General features: G+C 45.8%; 1 protein-coding gene across 1 annotated transcript; it reads right to left on the bottom strand.

Annotated features, from left to right (window-relative positions):
* Positions 1-1,548: 1,548 nt before the first annotated feature.
* SLC35D3 (solute carrier family 35 member D3) lies at positions 1,549-23,069 on the bottom strand. The gene is made up of 2 exons (XM_088451730.1): positions 22,537-23,069; positions 1,549-2,474 (listed from the first exon to the last, which is right to left on the bottom strand). The coding sequence occupies exons 1-2, from the start codon at positions 22,970-22,972 to the stop codon at positions 1,651-1,653; spliced, it is 1,260 nt and encodes a 419-aa protein (XP_088307856.1). The 5' UTR covers positions 22,973-23,069; the 3' UTR covers positions 1,549-1,650.
* Positions 23,070-23,685: the final 616 nt, after the last annotated feature.

Here is a 23,685-nt window from a genome sequence, read left to right as displayed (position 1 = left end):
TGGGTGCTATTACTCAACTATAATTGTAGTTCGGACTCACATATGTTACAGTTTTCCGCACACGTCAGTCACTTTGTTTACACTAATTTTTTAATTGAGATTCAGGGTGCACACAGACTACAGGTTTGCTGGAAGATCTTCCTATAACTGTTTTACTGTATGATGGTTGGCTTTAAGGAACAGAGCAAATACACGTTAGTAATGTCTTCAGCTTAGCATGTCCTTTTATCCGGGAAAGTTTACTATAAAACACCCTTTTATTAAAACAACCCATAGCAAATAAATATTTTTCATTTTATACACATAAGTGTGAAACAATATTACAATTGGGGAATATTAGCCAATTAACCAGCACACTACTGCTTTTGGCATTATACATATATTTACAAATTAAAATGTATGAATACATATAATATCGTTATCAAAGGACAGAAAATATAAACCTTGAAATATTCACCATGAAAGGTTAAAATCAAATATTATTGGAATTTTATAGACAGAATGGAACACACGATGGCAAATGACCTCCATTTGTAATCCCAAGGTTTTAGGCTGACATGGATCCCCACAGCCAGAATTCTGACACCCCTAAGAACGGGTGGTAAGTATTTTCCCAACCCCTACCCTAAACCCCTTTCTAGTGCCTAAATGTAACCTCTCACTCCCCACACCCTAAACCTAACACCCCCTCCTCGGTGCCTAAACCTAACCTCTCCGCACTCTAATCCTAATACTCCCTACCCAGTGCCTAACCCTACCCTCCCGTAATGCCTAACCCTAACCCCGCTACCTAACCCTAATCTCCCCCTAACACCCCGATACTTACCTTTGGGATGCTGACGGTCGGGATACTGGTGCCGGAATCCCAACCTGTCGGGATTTTGGCGCTGGTATTTAGACGGTCGGCATCCAACACGCTGGGATGCCGACTACATCCCTGCCCAGCATAACTTTTCTGCTATTAAGCCAAATAAGCAGATTGTACCAAATGTTTTCACTCACAGTGATTTGGCTACATTTGTTATATTTACCTTAAAATATAATTTCCTATGATGAACTATGAAGTAAACAGTTCTGCACACAAATAAGTCATGCTGGCATTTCCAAGAAAATCACACAATTCCAACCTCACCCTCTGGTGAAAATTTGTTTTGTACTTTATTTGGCAAAAGTTAATCAATCAAAACCACTATACGTTACTGTACTGTACAAGCTCATGGTCCTTAAAACTGAAGATGGTGGCAGACTTTACCAATCTATAGGATAGACCATTCAACAAATTGATTTATTTATTTATCTTTCTTATTTATGAGGTAAATGAAAATAACATGTCCCAATGTCCAGTATCACATGACATAGACACACATGGTGTTACATACGTAGTCTTAGTAGGAAGACTGTCATAAAGGAAATTTGATAAATATTTATAGTTGATGAAATGTGAATGTGAGATCACTCTCTCTACAATAGATCATATAGATCTTTAAAATAACATATTTGTCTATATGTGTATATATATATATATATATATATATATATAATATAGGGATATATTTATCTCAGTTTATAAATAACAAATCGCTGCCATATATGTATTTATACTTCTCTAGAACGTACAAAAGATAATTTCCATCACCAAAATATATATTATCAAGGGCTAGGAAGTTCCTCATTTTCTATAAGGTAATCTTTCTTTAAAAATCTAGTACCCCTGACCATCCTCCATACACCAAGGTATGCATCCTTTAATGAGCTCCTGTTATCTTCAGAAGTCTCAGTGGGACCGTGGGATTGCAGTACTGCAGCTACTGTGCTTCCTGGTTGCTTTTCTTCACTGTGAGTAGTGTTCTCAGTCACTAACTTCTCTTGTGGCTGTCCTTCAATGTTATTCTCTTGTAATATTTCTTCCATAGCAAAAGGTGGAGGCTGCTCACCCTGAGCCTCCTTTTCTTCCTTCATTGCCTCCTTTTCCAGGTCTTCATAGTTGATCTGTCTCCTTGTTTCAAAGTATTTGGCCACACAGTAGATTATGGACCCAAATGTGTTAACAACCACACCTGCGATGAAAAGTGAAGTGGGTTCGACATCATTGAAGGCAAGCATACCCACTGTGATTGTGGCAATGCTCTTCACAACACCAACAAAACTTGTAGTGACTGCTGAGTTTATATATGTACAATGTAGTGTTGTAAAATTCATGGCACAGCCAATCAGTGTACATGCAATGAAAGTGCAAACCATGGCTGGGTCTTTCCATCCTATAAAGGACCATGTGTTGATCATGTCCATACTGGCAAATGAGCAGATAATGAGCACCGGAGTTGCAGTAATGGCAATGACATACTGTGCTGTCAGAGGTCCATGCTCACTATCGGTACTAGTCTTTTGAATTATTACCAGATAAGCAGAATGGACTAGCACAGCCAGCACTCCAGTTATGTATCCTACTGGCTCGCCACTGAGATCACCAGCCCCTGTTTGGAATATAAGATAAAAATGTGCGGTTATTGTAATGTAAAAAAAAAGACAAGACACAAACATGTTTTTTAAAACAAATTAAGGACCAGAACTCCTCACCTTGCTTCCCACTTCATGACCAGACCAAATTTCCCATACTGCAATGCCTCATTTCAAATGGGCATAATTGTTTATATTTCTTAGATTATGCAGGTGAATTTTATATTGTATGTTTTTAGAACAGACAGGGAGTTCATCTGGCAGGGCATTAGAATAAATTTGTGTGGCCATCACATACAGAAAAGCTAAATTAGGAAAAAATTTAATTTTCTATGATTTTTCCCACAATAATATCAAATAATGACAAATACATTACATATTCACCCTAACATGTAATTGACTAGTTTGCTCAATTATAGGGATAAGAAATTTCTAATATGAGGAGTAGGACTGTTGCTTACTGCGTGGAAGGGGGGCTGCTCCTTACAGTGTAGAGGGGGCACTGCTCATTACTCTGTGGAAGGGTGGCTGCTCCTTACAGTGTAGAGGGGGCACTGCTCATTACTCTGTGGAAGGGTGGCTGCTCCTTACTGTGTAGAGGGGGCTGCTCCTTACTGTGTAGAGGGGGCACTGCTACTTACTGTGTGGAAGGGGGGCTGCTCCTTAGTGTGTGGAAGGGTGGCTGCTCCTTACTGTGTAGAGGGGGCACTGCTCCTTACTGTGTAAAGGGGGGCACTGCTCCTTACTGTGTGGAAGGGGGGGCTGCTCCTTAGTGTGTGGAAGGGTGGCTGCTCCTTACTGTGTAGAGAGGGGCACTGCTCCTTACTGTGTAGAGGGGGCACTGCTCCTTACTGTGTAGAGGGGGCTGCTCCTTACTGTGTAGAGGGGGCACTGCTCCTTACTGTGTAGAGGGGGCATTGCTCCTTACTGTGTAGAGGGGACTGCACCTTACTGTGCAGAGGGGGCACTGCTACTTAGTGTGTGGAAGGGTGGCTGCTCCTTGCTGTGTAGAGGGGGCACTGCTCCTTACTGTGTAGAGGGGGCACTACTCTTTACTGTGTAGAGGGGGCACTGCTCCTTACTGTGTAGAGGGGGCACTGCTCATTACTGTGTAGAGGGGGCACTGCTCCTTACTGTGTGAAAGGGTGCACATTCATTTAAACTCCACAAAAGGACTTTTTTAACCAGCACTGAGTGACAGAATTTGGGTCTTATCCTAAACCTTATTTGTAAACCTTCTGTGGGATGCATCATGCACCTTTTCGCCGCATTTATGCACAGACGGGCATATCAACGGCACTCTGCCCAGAATAAATGTTTAATACACAGAATCCCTCTCACAATTAATTTAAGCTTGAAATGAGGAAACACTCAGCAGCATTTGAAACATTTGACTTCATGAAAAGGCTGGTTCTGCAAGGCACCGAAGCTGCATTGTCATGGGATGATTCTACATTTTGCACAGGTTTTTGTGCCACACACCTAGGGCAGGCTTCTGATGTGGTCAGCAGCCTCCTGATTATTGGGTACCGCTCCCGGTCCCCCGGAAAGGCTGGCATGTCTCCCGATCCGTCCTGCCCCCACGCAGTAATAATAGCAACCCCCACAGCAGGGGCCGGGGGTGCAGTGATGCGATTCGCGCTGCATCGCGTCATTGTGATCCCACCCCTGCTTCACAATGCCTTCAGCTCCCTCCCGGAAGGAAGGAGCTGAATGTCGCCAAGTATGACCTAGGGGTAGATTTACTAAAGTGCAGGTTTTTAGAAGTCGAGATGTTGCCCATATCTCCACTTCTAAAAACCAGTAATTAATACCCCCTAGACACACTTCCAGTTTGTTTCAGTATTTCTGAAAATGCCAGTAGAGCAGATCACTTATTTGCACTGGTGCAAACCCAAGGCACTTCACTCTGCGCATTAACTGCACTTTGTATATGACCTTCGAGAGAAGGCAGAAATCTAATGGGCTGAACCAATACAGTACACAAGAATTAAAAATATTGCTTCACAAAATGTATGTATTGTTTATCTTGTTATTTGTATGGAGATACAATAAAATATAAACTGTATTTAGCAACAATGGAATAGAAAAGTGGCAACAGGAGCAACATATTGTTAAAGGTTAATAACAATCTCAACTTCCAGTTGCCTGTCTATAGAGAACACACACACACAGATGGATTTTATAGGCCTCAGTAAACTCTGTTTCTCTTTCATCCACTAGGGGACACTGGAGGTGCTTACGCTGGGGTATAGAGGCGTGGATAGCTGGAGCTGGCACTTTAAAATTTAGAAGTGTGGAGCTCCTCCCCCTCTATGCCCCACCAGCCCTCAGTTTAGAAAATGTGCCTACGGAGCTGGTCACAACCTGCTGTGCTCCAGCAAGTCAATGATTTTCTTTTCTTTATTTAACATATTTATTTATTTTTATTTTATTATTTTATAACATCTTTTACATTGTTTTTGAGGTACCCTTCGCCACCTCTCTAAAAGTGGGGTCCGGGTACCTGGCGGCCTGTTAACCTCCTGGGTTAATATGGAAGGAGTGTGCAGTGCTTAAACTAAAAGCTACTGACAGCTCCTTAACGCCAGCACACACAGCACAGACTGCCTCCAGGAAGAAGCTGTGAGGAGAGTGCTGTTAATACAGAGGAGCCGTCCAGAGGGGAGCGCAGTGAGTACAATCACATGCACTTTCCCCGACTCCTGCCCCGCTGCCAGCGCTGGTTTCAGAGAGCGCTAGAAGCGCTGCACAATGATTTGCTTCTCCCCTCTCCCCGCTGATGAGCGCGACTAGCGGGTTCTTCTCAGCGGGGCTAGCGCAGGGGGGAGGTGATAACAGCGTGCTGGCCATTTTACAGTCCCTCGGACTTGAGAAGAGAGGGGCGGAGCCTAATAGCGCGGGCTCCCTGGTCTAATTAACGCGGCAGCGGCTGTTAGAGAAGCGTGGAGCCGCGTTTTAACCTCTTGTTTGCCTGCATCTCTCCACCACAGGTAGTGTGCAGGCACATGCAGAAGGCTGATTCTCCTGTCTACATCCCTGGCAAGAGGCTGTGAGTAACACTGGGGTATCAGTGCAGGGAATCTAATCTGTGGGAGGGGGTACCTCTTCCTCTGTGTCCCAACCAGCCTTCTGTTTTATTTCTCATCACTGCTGTGTGTCTGGGTGACTGTTATTTATCCATGTCAAACAAAACAAAAGCGGCTCAAAAGATGTTTGTCTGTTCTAAGTGTAACAACAAACTATCTAAGCCGCATGCCACTGGATCCACGTTATGTGATGCTTGTATAACAATTGATCCACCTATGGCTATTCCTGACTCAGTTGCTCCGCCATGGGCCGCTGACATGGTAGGAGTGATGTCAGACTTAACGTCAGAGTTAGCTGAGGCACGCAAGTCTCAACCTCCCTGGGTGGCGGGGCTAAATAAGTATCTAGACACCTTGGTACTGGTTATGGGCACAGCGGCATCCGCACCCTCCACTTCCTACCAGAGACTGAAGCGTACTCTGACGACTGTTCTCCAGTCAGAGGAGTCGGAGGAAGAATTCCTTACTATGGAGGAAGAAGGGGAATTGGAGGTTGCGTTACAGGACGACAACCCTCAGGAGTTAGAGTCCACCTCTCCCGGGGTGGAATCTTTAATTTTGGTGGTCAGAAAGACTCTGAATTTACCCGAGGATATAATTCCCCCATCACAGGAGTTTGAATTATTTAACGAACAACCGAAGAGCTCTGCAGTTTTTCCGTTCTCGCAGCAACTTCAGCAACAGCTCTCGGTAGCTTGGAAACAGCCGGATAAGAGGTTCCAGATTCCGCGCCGGTTTTCATCTAGTTACCCTTTTCCTTCATCCATGATGGAGAAGTGGGAAAACCCTCCTCCAGTAGATGCATCTGTCTCCCGTCTCTCAAAGAAAACAGCACTCCCAGTATCGGGAGCTACAGTACTAAAAGATCCGTCGGATTGTAAGTTGGAGACAACGTTAAGATCTATTTATACAGCAGCGGGTGCTCAACTCAGGCCCACACTTGTTACCGCTTGGGTTAACAAGGCGGTGGTTTCCTGGACCGATCAATTGATTACAGGATTGGACTCAGGTAATTCCAGAGCAGAGTTACGTCTACTAGCAGACCACATCCGTGAATCTGCAGTTTACATGGGAGAAGCTTCAAAGGATATCAGTCAGATTAGTGCTCGCATATCTGCTTCTGCGATTTCGGCCCGCAGAGCCCTCTGGCTACGCGCTTGGCAAGCTGACGCAGAATCCAAGTGTGCGGTGGAAAGTCTACCATTCACTGGCGACATGCTGTTCGGGCCAGAATTAGACAAATGGATATCCCAAGCCACAGGGGGTAAATCTTCTTTCCTCCCGTCAGCTTCACCGGCTCCCAGAAGAAATTACACGGGACCTTTGTTTAATTCCTTTCAGGCGACACATTCCTTTCGTGGTAGGATCAGAGGTGCGCCCACGCAACCAAGAGGTGGCAGAGGTAGAGGTCATCCACACACGGTTGCTCGTAGACCAGAGCCTAAACCAGCTGAGAAACAAGTGGCATGACGGTCTTCCGTCCCACCTGGGACCATCTGCAGTGGGAGGCCGCCTGCAAAGATTTCAACGAGTTTGGAACCAGACTTCCATAGAACCATGGATCCGAAGACTAATTACCCTGGGGTACCGAATAGATTTCGAGACCTCCCCTCCACCTCGCTTCTTCACTACAAGTCTGCCAATACAGGCAGAAAGAGCCAAGGTTCTACAGGAGGCTATCCAGTCTCTAGTAGTATCTTCTGTGATAGTTCCAGTTCCGGAACTTCAACGAGGTATGGGGTTTTACTCAAACCTGTTTGTAGTACCCAAGCCGGATGGCTCGTCAGGCCCATCTTAAACCTAAAGGCCTTGAACCGGTATCTGAGGATGTATCGTTTCAAGATGGAGTCTCTAAAGTCAGTAATAGCGAGCTTGGAACCAGGGGAGTTCCTATTATCCCTGGATATCAAGGACGCATATCTCCATGTTCCCATTTGGGAACCACACCAGGCCTTTCTGCGTTTCGCCATTTTGAAGGATCATTATCAATTTCGGGCATTGACGTTCGGGTTATCCTCGGCTCCCAGCATCTTCACCAAACTCATGTTAGTCATGATTGCTCTCCTTCGGTCATCAGGAGTGAACATAATACCTTATTTGGACGATCTGTTACTCAAGGCTCCATCGGTGCCTCTTCTATCAGATCATGCCTTACTGACATATCACATTCTAATCCAACATGGTTGGATAATCAACTTCAAGTAGTCGAATCTCAGTCCATCCCAGAAACTTCTATTTCGGGGCATGATATTGGATACGAAATCTCAGAGGATTTTTCTTCCAACAGACAAGGCCAAGGATATCCGACTGTTAGTTCAGCTGGTCCTCAAAACAAAGACTGTGTCAATGCTTCTTTGTCTGCGTCTCTTGGGGAACATGGTAGCTGCTTTCGAGGCACTACAGTTCGGCAGGTTCCACTCCAGGGTGTTTCAGCTGGACCTGTTAGCACAGGGGTCAGGGTCTCATCTGTTCCTACATCGACAGATCCGTCTGAGCCCGGTTACCAGAGTAGCACTTCTTTGGTGGACACAATCCAGCAATCTGTTCGCGGGAAAACGGTTCGGCATGTGGGACTGGATCATCATAACCACGAATGCCAGCCTTCGAGGATGGGGTGCAGTAGTCCTCGATTATTACTTTCAGGGTTGATGGTCCCCTCTAGAACAGAAGTGGTAAGAGTTCAGTCCGACAACGCGACGGCTGTCACTTACATCAACCGCCAAGGAGAGACTCGGAGTCGCATGGCTATGCGAGAGGTAACTCGGATCCTCCGGTGGGCCGAGAATCAGTCGATAATCCTGTCAGCGGTATTCATTCCGGGTGTGGACAACTGGGAAGCAGATTACCTAAGTCGACAGGATGTCAATCCTGGGGAATGGAAGCTTCATCCAGACGTGTTCAACGCGCTGATACGTCGATGGGGATGTCCTCAGGTGGATCTCATGGCATCACGATTGAATCGTCAGCTTCCAGTATACGTGTCAAGAACTCGAGATCCGCAGGTGGAAGCAGTAGATGCTCTGACAAGTCCGTGGACCTACGACTTCGTTTACCTTTTCCCTCTGATTCCACTTCTTCCTTGTCTTCTAAAAAGAATAAAACAGGAGTCAGCCTCGGTAATTCTCATGGCCCCGAACTGGCCTCGGAGAAGTTGGTTCTCGGACCTTCGGCCCCTATTATCAGACAATCCGTGGCCCCTTTCTCTGCGCCAGGATCTTCTACAGCAGGGCCCTTTCATACATCCCAACTTAGCGCAGCTACGTTTAACGGGGTGGCTCTTGAAACCGATATCCTAAGACGTAGGGGTATCCCAGATGCGGCTGTTTTGGCTGCGCATTATCATCGCATCTGGAGCGCTTATATCTCATGGTGTTCCAGTCGGGATCTTCCGTCTAGGACCTTTCACTTATCTGCTTTTCCTTCAGACGGGTCTGGATTCTGGCCTTCGTCTGGGAACCTTAAAGGTGCAGGCTTCTGCCCTTTCCATTTTCTTTCAAAGGAAATTGGCCCTCATTCCTGAGGTGCAGACGTTTCTTCAAGGGGTCTTGCACGTGCAACCTCCTTTTGTACATCCAATTGATCCTTGGGATCTTAATCTAGTTCTTCTGTCCTTCAGTCGGCCATGTTTGAACCTTAGGAGAAGGTTGATCTTAAGTACCTATCTTGGAAGATGGTCATCCTCCTGGCTCTCGCTTCCGCTCGTAGGGTTTTGGAATTGGGGGCTCTTTCCTATAAACCTCCTTACCTAGTGTTTCATGCGGATAGAACGGAACTCCGGACGATAGCCGCTTTCCTTCCTAAGGTCGTGTCAGCTTTCCATATCAATCAGCCTATTGTGGTAGCATCGTTGGTGGAGGACTCTGGTTCTTCTACCTTGGATGTAGTTAGGGCTCTCCGCATCTATGTTGACAGGACTGCTTCCCTTCATTAGTCTGAGTCGCTTTTTGTCCTCTATGATGCGGTTCGGAGGGGTTGGCCAGCATCTAAGCAGACTTTAGCACGTTGGATCCGGCTGACTATTCATCAAGCTTATGTTAGTGCTAACCGTCGGCCTCCTTCGTCAATTTCGGCTCATTCCACACGTTCGGTGGGTGCGTTATGGGCGGCCGGTAGAGGAGCATCTACGTCACAATTGCGCCGGGCGGCCACTTGGTCTTCAGTTCACACGTTTGTCAAGTTTTACAAATTTGATACGTTTGCATCTTCGGCGTCCCGTTTCGGCTGCCTTGTTCTACAGGTGCCACAGAGCACTCCCGCCCGTGGGGATAACTTTGGGATGTCCCCAGCGTAAGCACCTCCAGTGTCCCCTAGTGGATGAAAGAGAAAATGGGATTTTGGTACCTACCGGTAAATCCTTTTCTCTGATTCCACAGGGGACACTGGACGCCCACCTCTGTGCTCTATGCCTGCCTGTTCGGTTTTGTTCTGTATGTTGTATGATTCAGTTATTGTGTGTTCTTCTCTCCCTTTCACTCTGCTTGTTCTCCACCTCCTCTCGGTCTTCATTTTCTAAATTGAGGGCTGGTGGGGCATAGAGGGGGAGGAGCTCCACACTTCTAAATTTTAAGGTGCCAGCTCCAGCTATCCACGCCTCTATACCCCAGCGTAAGCACCTCCAGTGTCCCCTGTGGAATCAGAGAAAAGGATTTACCGGTAGGTACCAAAATCCCATTTTTTCATGTCAGCACTCTATAGAGACATATTATTACAGGTAATGTAATGTATACCTCTGTAAGGTCCTCAAATCTTCATTAGTAATTCCCTTTCTTCTACATACTCACTGTTTTACACTACTTTCTATTCACTTCTATTATCCCCTCAAATCATTGTCTTTTTCATAAGGATACAATCTCCTAACTGCAGAGCTCTACTTTCCACAGACAAATCAGACACAGCAGTACATGCATATGCCAATGATGAAGGATCATTACTTACACTGTGGGAGGCAAAACAGTGACCTGAACAGAATAGTGTTACAGACTCTAATACACTCTCAACTGATGTACTTGTAAATAACATTTGTATAAGGGCATGTCCTGATGTCAGACTGCGAGGGCCTTCTTCCAGATAACTATTACATGACCCACTCCGACTCCGTGCAGTCCTGGCTGGAAAATAAAACATACATTATATTTGTCTGCATTTAGGTACTGCCAGAGGACATTGGGTCTCATTCAGACCCGCTCACAAGCACTTGAGCGCTCGCAAGTGGGTCGATGTTGGGCTCTGCGCACGCGCTGTGGCCGCACTGCACATGCGTAAGCCCTGGAGCTAGAGAGAAATTCTCTCACTCCAGGGCTCACTAAAAAAGGGGCGGCTGTCGATGGTGATCGACAGCTTGCCCCGTTTTGTAGGCGTGGCGGGGGGTGGCTTCACAAATGGAGGCGTTCCCAAACACATGCCTGCCGTTTGTGGGCGGCCGCACTGACATCACCACAGATGTCAGTGGGAGAACTTCCGGCTCTATTAGAGCCGGAAGCTCTCTGGGGCTTGCGGCAGACGAGACCCTACCACAAGGGTCTTGTCGCAAGCCCCGATGGTCGCGATGGTCTTGACCATCGTGACCATCAACCTGACCGCTCGCTAAAGCTGTGGGTGGTCACCCACAGTTTAGCGAGCGGCCAGGAGGCCGGCTCCTTTTAGTGATGCGGCCGCCCTCATTCAGAGCGAGCGCTCGCATTTTGCGAGCGGCTCTGAATGAGGTCCATAGTTTTACGGAGACTACAGTGGATTATATATAGCCTGAATAATAAGAATTATTTATAGCTTATATCAGACAGCACACCAGCCAGATAACAGCATCTCCACATCTTTGAAATGGTAGCACCATTCTATGGGGAATCTTTCAGTGGCAGGGACTGGCAATCTTCTCTGTATTTATGGGAAGCTAAATTGCACAAAATACAGACAAGTCCTGGACCAAAACCTGCTAACCTCTGCCAAAAGACTCAAACTGGTTAGTAAGTTTGTAAACAGGGCAATTATCCAAAGAACACAGCAACAGCAGCAATGGAATAGCTTAAATGAAGAAAATTAATATGCTTGAGTCATGACTTTAATCCCATGTAAACCCTGTGCCAAGACCTCAAACTTGCTGTCTGTCCAACACAGATGCCCAATTAACTTGTCCCAACTTGAGCAATTCTGCATGGAGGAATGGGCATCTTTGTGTTCAAACAGAATACTGGCTTTGGTAGCTACCATTGGTGGCTTAGCTAATTATTAATTAAGAAGATGCATTTTTTTTATTTTTATTACTTTAAGATTTAGTTGCTCCCAGTAAGAGATAGTGAGTGTTTACCAACAAATAATAGGATAACAAGCCTGGCTTAAAGTGTAAAATGTCAAACTACATCTGAAAGGATTAATAATAGTTTATAATCTCATAAGTAAGACATATCAGATGTTGCTTTGGGGCCTATTTATGATCACTAATAGGCCATTTATACATGTGGATTTGCTAATCTCTGCCTATATCCAATAACAGGATAATTTATTATCAGAGGCCCGCTGGGACCACCTAGCCTAGTATACATCAAACTCTGTATACTGAGAGTTTTCGGAGATTGTCTGCAGGAACCTATGCCATCTTCAGATGACATTGGTTTCCGGAGTAGCGCTCCTTCCTATGGGAAGGTGGTTTGGGTTGAAAATCGGCCCGCTCCCTGCCAAACCCTTGCCTCAGCTCCGTCCAAGTTTCCCCCGCAGCTCCGGACACCTCTGTCCGAGCTCCGGAGGCAGCTTAGCTGTTTGCCCTGGCCGTCCCCACCACACATGATGGAGTGCTGTGGCGCGTGCGTGCAGTTGGACTCAGTGCCAGTGGCAGCAGCAGCAGACAGACAAGATCCAGACAGACCTCGAACACATACAAGGAGAGGTAAGTAACATACGGGAGGTTCTGGGGTGGCACATAAGGGGGCTCTGGACTGGCACATGAGGAGCTATGGGCTGGCACATAAGGGGGAGCTCTAGCCTGGCACATACATACTTAAGTTAGGGCTCTGGGATGGTATATAAAGACATAAGTGGGGGCAAGATATTTGTATTAGTTTTAGTGTTTCTGTCACTAATATTTTATCAGCAAAGACTATTTACCTAATTGTTGGGAAGTAAACTAAAGAAGTTTGTGGCTCTCCGTTTAAAGGGCCTGATTTAGAGGTGTAGCAATAACGATTTTTATGCAGAACGCACTGAAGTCGCACTGTGTACGTGCAGCGATTGTCTTTCTATTCCGTACGCACAGAGAACCCATTAGCAAAGTGAGTGACAGGTAGTCAGCATTTGGGAAGGGAACGAGGGGGTATCTGACCGTTTCAACGCTGTTACATGGGTGTGCATAAAATAGCCATTGCAATCTCTTACGCAGCATGAGAACCCTCTGCGTGTCAGGAGAGTCGCTGTATTTGAGACAGGTCAGACCTTTGCAAGGGCTGCATGGCTGGCCAATCTGTGTCGATGTAACAGATTTTTACACTGATATGCGACGTCGGACACAGAAAACAAAGGCAGCAGTGGGCATCCATATGCTCGGGTAAGCTTTGAAACTATTACCATATTTTTGCAGCAGCGGTCTGTGTGAAATTGCCGCTGTGATTGCATTAGCGTCCATCTCTGAATCAGGCCCAAAGTAATTTCCTGCATACGGCATTTCAAAAAATAAAATAAAAGTTTTGACGCCCCTGCTGTAGACTGACCGGCTTCAGCAATGGCCTAATAACCTTTTCCAGACTAAAGAGCATCTCTGAGATCCTTGCAGATATTATTTTGTTCTGTTGAATGGTGTTAGCACAATGCTGAACGCTCCACATGGAACTGCCAAAGGCTATGCTGTTAAATAGAGGTGGTAGCACTTTCTGATAATCAAATAACGAGATGCACTTGATTAGCAGAACATGGCTCAATTTAGCTCCCTTAGGGGTCCATTTATGAATAATCGCATTTGCAATGCGATCTGGGAGCGATATTATTGCCCATGATCACATTGCAGTATGCGATCATAGTGCCGAGATGCATGAAAGTGCGCCCGCAGGTACAGGGCCTGAAAAAGGAGGGTGTCCCTGTGATGTGCTTGAAGTGTAGAGACTGCACCAATGGTTTCTTCACTGCTGTCCCGGACTACAACGCATTCACAGTCTACAGACCACGCATGTGTGGCGAGCACTGCCGGGGTGGGAGGGGTGTCTCTGGAACCCTATCCTGGTAATTTCTACAAAGTGTAACCTATAGCCTACAGCATCACAATGCCATCTTAAAATGGCGTTAGCTGTGGGGGCCAAACTTGGTAAATCTGATAGCATTGCATCTCTCAGGGCTCTATTTACTACAATCCGCATATTGAATGCAGATTGTAGTGTGATATTATCGACTGAATTCACATTGCGAATTCAGGCAATATCACAGGGATTTACTACAAATCCCTTGCAGGGACAGAGCTTGCGATAAAGCTCTGTCCCTGCGAATCCCCTCCGCACACTAGTCAAGGTATTTTCGCAAAAAATACCGTGACAAAGTGCCCGCGCATGCGCCGACCGGCCGCCGCTGCTACCCCCCTGGCGCTAAGCCCCGCCCCCGCGTTCGCGGACCCCCCTCCCTTAATAGCACTTGCCTGCATGATCCGGGCCTCCGGTGATGTCCTCCATGTGTCCGGTCAGGTGATATCCCATACTGCACTGGGACCCGATCACCTGATGACCGTGCCGCAGTGCAGTATGGGAGACCAGCTGACCGGAGGGGAGACATCATCGGATGCCCGATCACCGGTCCCTGGAGTCAGGTAAGTAAAAAAATTGTTTGACAATTTTTTTTCCTTTTTTTTACAGTAATCAGCTTGCGGTCTGTTTAGACCACACAGCTGATTACTAGGACCGACTCCCGGCTCTGCTCTCCCTGTTAGAGCGGAGCAGGAGTCTGGTAACCGGGGGAGACCCTGGATAACGCCACCTCCGGGTGGTTTTATTATCACAGGGCTTCCCTAGGTAATTTTTTCACATTTTATTTTTAGTAACTCCGGTCAGATCACATTTCCCATTACAATTATGGGAAATGCGATCTGATTACTAAAAATCAGTGATACTTAGTTGTAATGGGAAATGTGATCTGACCAAAGTTACTAAAAATAAAATGTGAAAAAATACCGGGGAAAGCCCTGTGATAATAACGCCACCTGGAGGTGGCGTTATCCAGGGTCTCCTCCGGTTACCGGACTCCTGCTCCGCTATAACGTGCAGAGCAGAGCCCGCAGCCGACACCAGTAATCAGCTGTGTGGTCTAAACAGACCACACGCTGATTCACTGTAAAAAATAAGTAGGAAAAAAAAAGTAAAAAAAAACAAAGTTACCTGAGTCAAGGGACCGGAGTTTGGGGCTCGGTGATGTCCTCCCTCCGGTCAGTTGGTCTCCCATGCTGCACTGGGGCCCGGTCGTCATCTGACAGGGTCCCAGTGCAGTATGAGATGTCAGCTGACCGAAGCAACAGAGGACATCACCGGAGGCCCGATAACTGCAGGTAAGTGTAATTAAAGGAGGGGGGATCGCGGAAGGGGGGTTCGCGGGGGGTCTGCGATCGCGAGGGGAGGGGCTTAGTGACGGGGTGGGGCTTTGCGACAGGGGGGGTAGCAGCGGCGGCCGGTGCATGCGCAGGGCACTTGTCACTGTATTTTTTGTGAAAATACTGTGATAAGGCACCGGAGGGGAATCGCAGGGACAGAGCTTTATTGCAAGCTCTGCCCCTGCAAGGGATTTGTAGTAAATCCCTGTGATATTGCCTGAATTCGCAATGCAAATTCACTCGGTAATATCACACTACAATCTGCATTACAAATGCGAATTATAGTAAATAGAGCCCTTAGAAACCCATGGGGGTTGTGGCTGCTGTCGGAAATAGAGAGATGGAGGAACCGCAGCAGTCCCTCCATAATACAAAACTGGTGTTCAGGGGGAATATGCTGCAAATATTTAATGATACTGTAAATAGGCCTCTTACTGATATATGCAGGCATCAGGGTGTGCTTACTTTTTTATGTGACATGTTGGCTAATTTTATCTTCAATAAATAATGACAAAACAACATCTGTTATAGACTATTTGTCACAAGATTAGACTGATCACTACTTAGGACTTGGTGTGAAATAGATAATTGTATGCACACACATTAGCATGAATGTTTCTAATAGAATGTTACTGATACTGGCTCTATAATTGCAAGTGCCCCTTCTTCTCATAGGTAAATGCAGCCCTCAGCCCAATCCATGATGACCACAATAGAAATAGCATATAATACTAAAGATGCAGGTTTTTAAGGTCCCCTCTGTGTCACAAATGAAATTATTAGCACCACCTGTTGATCTTTTAAAATGTGTGAGCCTGAGAAAGTAATGAATACACTTGTGCACCAACTAGGAGATCTGGAAAACATGCACTATTAGGGGTGCACTGATATAGACTATCTGTAGGGTCAGTTATTAATACTGTATAATAAATGTGCAGTTCGGATTTACTCGGATATGTTTGGATCTCAAAAACGGCATCATATTGGCTATCCGGCTGTCACGTGTTTTGGATTGCTAATAAGAGACATCTAAACTAATCCGAACTTGCGATAATTTGATAATAAGAACCAAATAGAACCAAACCCGCACATCTCTAATAATAATACATTATCCAGTGTATAAGGAGAGCTATGTGTACTTATATGTCCAGGGCAGCACTAGGTTCTTTTGCTGCTGCCCCAGACTCCCAAACTTGGTCAAATGATCTGGAATGGAGCCTGCGCTAAAATAAAAAAATTCAGCTCAGGCAGGATGGTCCTACTGCTACATATAATGGCTTACTGTGATTGCTGGTCCTGTATGTCAGCATTATTACATACAGTACACTATACTTCGTACGACATATATTATTGCTGGATAAGTGCTAATTATACCCTCTTCGTGGACTGGCCACACTTGTTCTAATATCAAGCATTTGGAAACCCCCCTCCATAAATCCTGAGTTTGCCCCTGCTTGTCCCTACTCTGGATGCATGTTTTCATGTCTCTCTTGTGCAGACTAATGGTTCAACTCATACTGACTTTCTACACAAGCACACTGTACTTCTTGCAAGCTACACTCCAAATTCAATATACTACACCAAACCCCTGTATATACAAAACTGTCTACCTTTGCTATGCATAACTCTACTATACCCTGAGGAGAGATACAGTGACCTATTCATCATCAATAAATTGGCCGGTAACCATACAGAAATGCTAGTTTCCGCATATTGTAGTTACCAGGCCATTCATCATCAGGGGTCTGGTAGGACCACATGATATTCAGCAAACTCCGAAAACTTTCCTTTTTCGGAGTTTGCTTGTGAGAAAAAGCGCCATCTTATGGGAAGGAGATCCCTCCGCCACCTTCTCACTACCTCCCCGGCGGCTTTGCACATGCGTGACCTTGGGTCACACATGCGTAGCCGCACGAAGAGGTAAGTAACATAGCTACTTTTGTAGCTGCGATTCTAACCGAGGGAGCAGCTGTCCCCACACCAGAGCAATGATTAATTGCTCCAGTGCAGTTTCCCCCGCTGCAAGTTGGATACTTAAGTATCCCTCGCAGCGAGATCATTACCTAATCATTGGAGGCCATACGGCCTCCGATGATGACTAGGCCCCTCAGTGTTCTAAAAGAACATAGCAAGTCTCAGAGAAGGTCTAGGTGTGCAAAGCATCTACCTATAAGAATGTGCTACCAAATGTATGTGCATACGTTATCATTTTGCACATCAAATTATTCATGCTGGAGATTTTCATGCATGCATGCCTATTATAAGGCAGGTATACTGGATTATTAATCACTATTAGAAAAGTATTCTTGTTTAATAGTTTCCAATATCTGTGCTACTGGTATTTTTACAGTGTATGAGAGGGATCACAAAAGTGTATTACATTTATTATAAAGATTGACAAAAAAATTATTGAGGACTCGTACTGTGCTGGTTTTCCCACTAGGCACGTGAGGCATATGCCTATGGGTACCACTAGATATGGGACGGCACAGTAGTCTCCATGCATCATAGCTTTACAGTGCTCCAATTCAGTTGTCCTATTCTTAAATGGCCCTATTGTACTTTAACAGCAAATATGAAACGGAATCATTATGAATCACCGCCGGACCTAAGCCCGGCGGATGGAATACCGACGCCGGAAGGCCGGTAGCTGAAGATCCCATCTGAGGAAAGTAACACCCCTAACCCTCCCCTCTCCCCCCCCCTATCCCTCCCTTAGGGGTGCCTATCCCTAACCTTTCCCCTAGTGCCTAACCTAACCCCCCTCCCTGCACCCTAAACCTAACCCTCCAGGGGGGGTGCCTAAACCTAACTTCCCCCCCAGTGGTGCCTGACCCTAACCCCCCCTTCCCCTAGCCTAAACCTATCCCTCCCGGGGAGGGGCTAACCCTAACTCCCCCTGGGAGTCACTAATCCTAACCCTCCCCCCCCCCAGCAGCTAAGCACTCCCGACGCCCAGCTTACCTCTGATCGGTATGCCAGGCGGTGAGATTTCAGAATGGGGCTGATGACGCCTATCATTTCATTCATAGACTCATTCATACATTTGAACCGCACAGGCAAAGAATATATCTGATGCAAGATGCAAAATCACAATAAATAATCATTAGCTGACATATTTGCTGTCAGTGACCAGATGAGATGCTTGGCAGGCAGGGCTAGGTCACACTCCTACTCTCCTGGAAACTGCGGGAGGCTCATGATTTTTCGGGTGGCCCCCCGCTCCCCTGGAAGAGTAGGCACTTTTCCCACATCCCGTCCACTTCCAAGTGAAGTGGGCAGCATGGGGAGAAACTTATCTGTAATCTGCGGTCCAGTGTTAGGGGGCGGGGCTTAATGACGCAATTCTATAATAATCACGTCTTTTGGTCCCACCACCTATTCAAATATGTGCGATTCACTGTTTTTTTCCGCAGGGAGGGGGGCTAATGATGCAAATGGTCCGGCCCCAACCCCATCACTGCCCGACTACTGCCTCTCTCCGGGCTTCTCCCAGGGAGGATAGATGAAAAGATGGGTAGGGTGCTGACTCCTCCTATCCGCCCTGCCAGGGTTTTCTCATTGGATAAAGGATGCTTTGTAGCAAGAGCAGGACCGCCTCAGCAACCAGTCCCAGTTACTCAGGAGGAAGAGAGTAGGAGGGGACGGAGCCCTAGCCCTGCCCCTCCTCCTCACCCGGCCGAATTGCATCTTTACTCTTTTTCATGGCCCATGGAGCGTCGGAGTAGTAATAAATCAGTCTGACTCGTAATGTCGCCAGCTGCTGGCCCCTTCATAGCAGTGGTCCCCGGATGCACCGCTGCCACTGCCAGCCACACTGTACACCCTATTGGTCAAACACAATAGCCTCCTCATTATATACCTAAATTACAAGGAATCGGTATGGGATGCTGGCAGTTCGGTATGCTAACCCTCCCCCTCTCCTTACCCTAACCCTCCCTCTTTGGTGCCTAACCCTAACCTCTCACCCTAGTGCCTGAACCTAACCTCTCTCTCCCTGCACCCTAAACCTAACCCTCTCCCCTTAGTGCCTAACCCTAACCCTCCCCCTAGTGCCTAACCCTAACCCCGCACCCTAACCCTCCCCCAACTCCTGTGATAATATCAGTGCCTGCATCACGCCTGCCGAGCTGCATTTAACACAAGATTGCTGACCTACATAGCATCATTGGCCCACAACCTCACACACACCATTGTCCACACTGTACATCCTGTAATCCAACTACACTACACACTCCAATACCCAGTCCTATTGCACACCTGATTGTCCAGACACATTGAACAGTTCCACACCCATGTTCCTGTACTTGCTTAGGAAGGTAGTCTCTAATAAGTGACCCAGAAATTATGCTGATTCGGGAAAGCATCAATTCTACAGGAGTAATGGAGCAGGAAGCATCAGCAATTACATCATGGCACATTATATACAGCATATCCTCTAGGGTAAAAACAAAATCCCATACATCTAGCCTCTATTGGGGCAATTCCCCATTCTGCCAGCACCTGGGTTGTGGGATCGTGAAAATCCAACATGTTGGACAATCTCGAAACCCTGATCCAACCCGGAAATGGTCGGAATCGGCAAGTTGGGATTGTTAATATGTTGTTTTGAGGCTAACCAGATACCAAAACAACTAGTGACTTGAGCACTGTGACTCAGAATGTGTCAGAACCTCTGTTTGTGAACAATCTGGATCTTCCTCTTGTAACCTTTCCGCAGATCAGCACCTTACAGTATACTTGTGTGGATTCATTTATATGATGTCCATGAAGTAGAGTATTAATATGTATTGTTGCACTGGGACTCTACCATGTCCTGTTTGACACCAGTTTATTAAACCTTAAGGGGCCTATTCGTCATCGCTTAATTTTTACAAAAGCAGGTGAAAATTAACATTTTCACCTGTAATTGTAAAAATGTAGTTATCGGGCCATTTATCAAGAAGGTAAAAAGGGAGATATCACAGATATCTCCTGCTTACGTTCCTCTCGCGGAATGGCCTGATGTCCCCATTCAGATGGCAATTGTTCCAGCTACCTGCTCCTTCCCTATAGGAAGGAGTCCCGGGTCGCAAAGAGAGATCCTTTTGTATCCCTCCGCCCCTGTCCAGCTCCTTCTGCTGGACGTCGGGGCTCTTGTGCGCATGCGTGACCTGTAGGTCACGCATAAGCACTTGTCTCACTGGTCCGAAAGGAGCAGTGAAAAGATTCACTGCTCTGAAAGGAGCAGTGAAGCGCTTCGGGGAGACATCTGATTTGAAGAATTGAAGAATGAAGAATTGCTCCGGTGCTCACGTCGAGATGGATTGTTGAACCCCGTTTGGACCCCGATAATTAACATAATGAATAGATCCCTAAATATCAAGCTACAAGTACAATGCAAGTGATCTGTTAATTGCTTAGAAATTTGCTTGAATTTGGTTTGGTTAGCTATAGTTTGGGGTAGGTCCAGGTTTAAATCAGATTTGGTTACAGAATTCGCTTTTAGAGATTTCCTAACTTAAAATAAAGGGCCCCATTTAACAATGACGAATAACTCATTTAGCAGTTGATAAAGGGGCTATGTTCTCCTTTCAGTATTTAACAAGCAGCAGTAAGTTCAGCTTAACGCTCACTGTTTGTCACTATACCGCTTAGCCATCTGATAGATGGTGATAGCGATATGGTTGCTGGCAATGGGGAACCAGTAACAGCCTTTCTGGCTTCAACAAAGCCTTCCAGGCACTGCCGAGTCCACACGGGGTGATATGTAATGCGCATATGCAGACTGGCCATCGCGCATGCACATAACACAACAGCCCATCGCTGGCAGCAGTAGGCTCCCAGAAATAGAGTGAAGGATGCTGTCGAGTGAGGGGAATGGTGCTGGACCTCGCCGGAGGGATAAATAATGTTAAAATAATACAAACGGCATATTTGTTAGTATTACTACAATACTAAACTAAATATGCCGCTGGTAATAAAGATCGTTGTTAAATGAGGCCCAAAGTGTTCTTTGTATTCCAGGGAATTGATATATCTTTCTGCTATCTAGGAAGTCTAATGGGTCAGCCCTACTCTCCTGGTGGCCCCCTAAGCATGTGTGCATTTTGTCCCTTTATTAAAAATATACTTTATATACATACTCTCAGGTTATTCTAGATAGGTGTCACTATTACCAATTGCTATTTTACAGCTCCTATACATGTGATTTAGGTTAAGATAACTCAGGACACAAATGAGTCAATCTGATTTTTTTTAACACTGGCCATTATGTAGAGTATGTAGCAGAACAGTCAGTATGTATGTACTGTACACTTAATCATAAAGGATATATAACTAGAAGTTATTGTTGCACTAAAATATTACTGAAATTAATGTTAGGATTAAAGCGGTTCTAAATAATGTACTTTTTGTTCTAAATGAAACTATTATAGGAAATTACATTTTATCTAGTGGTGTATTTAGCAATACTTATTTTTAGATGAAGTGCACGAAACAAGATACTGAAGACTTCTTAATGCTTTTTAAAATGTACATGATAATACAGGAAAAAATCCAGGATGTTAAATACAGCACACTCTGACATAATAAATACAATGTTAAACTTAATAGGTTCATAAGCGGACAGGTTAATAGGGGATTCATGAAAGTTGCGGGGGTGACTGCAAAACACATCAAGCATGGAACAAATTCTTTGATAGCGTTTCTTTATCTATAAATCATACCACAGGCATACCTAACATGTACAGTTAAGTTGTATCTAATGCACGTTTTACGTTTATAGAAAAGGCATCTGTTTTCTATACAAAAAATAATAATTTTAAAGATAGAGTGAAATACTTAAAATTGATCTGACCAATTCATCTGTTCCGCATGTGTGTATATCCATCAGCCATCTCCTTCCCCAGGAGAAAGGCTTCTGGGACACCTGTACTATATCCTAGCAGTACTCTTATGCACATGACATTAGCACATGTACACGTCAATGACTTTATTTTACTACGGTACATGGCAAAGCCTTGGCACTCATCAAAGACAAGTAACTGCTATTTAGTGTTTGGTGAAGATCCGCTGACCTTAAATACTTCATAATAACAGTTATTGCTGTACAAGAATAAGCAGTGTGACTCTTGTGTGTCAGGTTGCCTTGTAGTCTTGTACTTACTGTATGTCAGCACGTGCTAAGGGAAAGCACCAGCACCACTGACATATTGGTATGCCACTAAATGCAAACCCATGAACGATAAAACGACTTCTATAATCGCACGTAAGTAAAGTCTGACAAGTGCATTAGCCCAGCCTAGACAGCGTGTAATATTATTGGATCTTAATTTACCTCTTTAGATGAATTTTACTTAACGCCCTAAGAAGTAAGATGACAGCATTTTACCACTCACTAAAACAGCTCGGAGACTCAGGTACTGGAAAAGACTGGGGACAGGTTACTGACGGCCTACTTACCTGCCAGGGCAGCCCCACAGGTAGTGATGAATACAGCAACGACTACCCCTACAGAGGGCATCCCGTTCCTCAGCACCAGCACTCCAATGAAGAGTGTCACCAAGGGCAGACATCGCTTGAACACCACGTACATGGGCAGGCTGAGTCCCCGCAGGGACCACAGAGTCAGGCTGGACTGCAGAGTGGAGAGTATGGTGACCCCTGCGAACGTCCGAGCAAGTTTGAAGCCATATGGAGGGACGGAGATCTTCCCACAGCGCCTGAGCACCTCCAGTGTCAGCGCCGCAATAGAGCTGGTGGTGCACTGCACTAGGGTAAGGAAGGAGAACTGGTAGCGGCTTATCAGAAACTTCAGCAGGATGTTGAGGGAGCCAGAGAACACCCCATGCGCTATGGCCACAGAGATCCCCAGCATGCGTCCCCGGCAGATTTGCATCCTGACACGGCGCTGCACCCTGGCACCAGAGAAGAGCTGGAGGGGAATCCCCTGATGCCTTACAGCCTGCTTGCCACTCGGTGCATTAACTCTACCCAGTGATTTCCCTTCTTGTTATTGCTTGCTCAGCCTGTGCACAGCAGCAGCAGCACCACCACCACCCTATTGGCGAAGCTGAGTGGGAAGAAAAGAAGAGGAGGGAAAAAAAAGTAACTCCCTTGATGAAAATGATCAATAGGGGAACAAAACTGTTCTAGGATAAGTCTCGGGATAACTTCACCTCCTCCCCCACCCAGGAATCAGTCACTGACGCATTTACACAAGGGTGCATGTGCAGACTCCATTTACTTCATCATCTGTGAGTAGCCCTTACTGCATCTGATGACTTCCATCTACTGAGAAGTCGCTGTACATAATTGGGGACATATTACCCTGCTGTATGATAACATATTTTACTACAAAAAACAAACAAACTATAGTTTGGAAAATGTACACATTTATTGCTATTGATTTTTCAAGTACATTTAAAGGGAGCAAGAAGAACCTATAGATCGAGGCGGTTCCGATAATAAATAGCTGTGGAGACAGAGGTCACAGGACATAAGAGAGGGGGAGCTATTCTGTCTCCATCAAATCAACAAGAACTAGTAACGATCACAAAGAACAATGTAACCATACAGACATCCAATATCCCTGATGTCACTGCTCTATAT

The sequence above is a fragment of the Taudactylus pleione genome, unplaced genomic scaffold (assembly GCF_031769625.1).
Source record: "Taudactylus pleione unplaced genomic scaffold, aTauple2 ptg000006l, whole genome shotgun sequence".
NCBI classification, from domain to species: Eukaryota; Metazoa; Chordata; class Amphibia; order Anura; family Myobatrachidae; genus Taudactylus; species Taudactylus pleione.
Note: the sequence above shows the minus strand (reverse complement) of the source record. Positions and strands in the feature narration are given on the sequence as shown.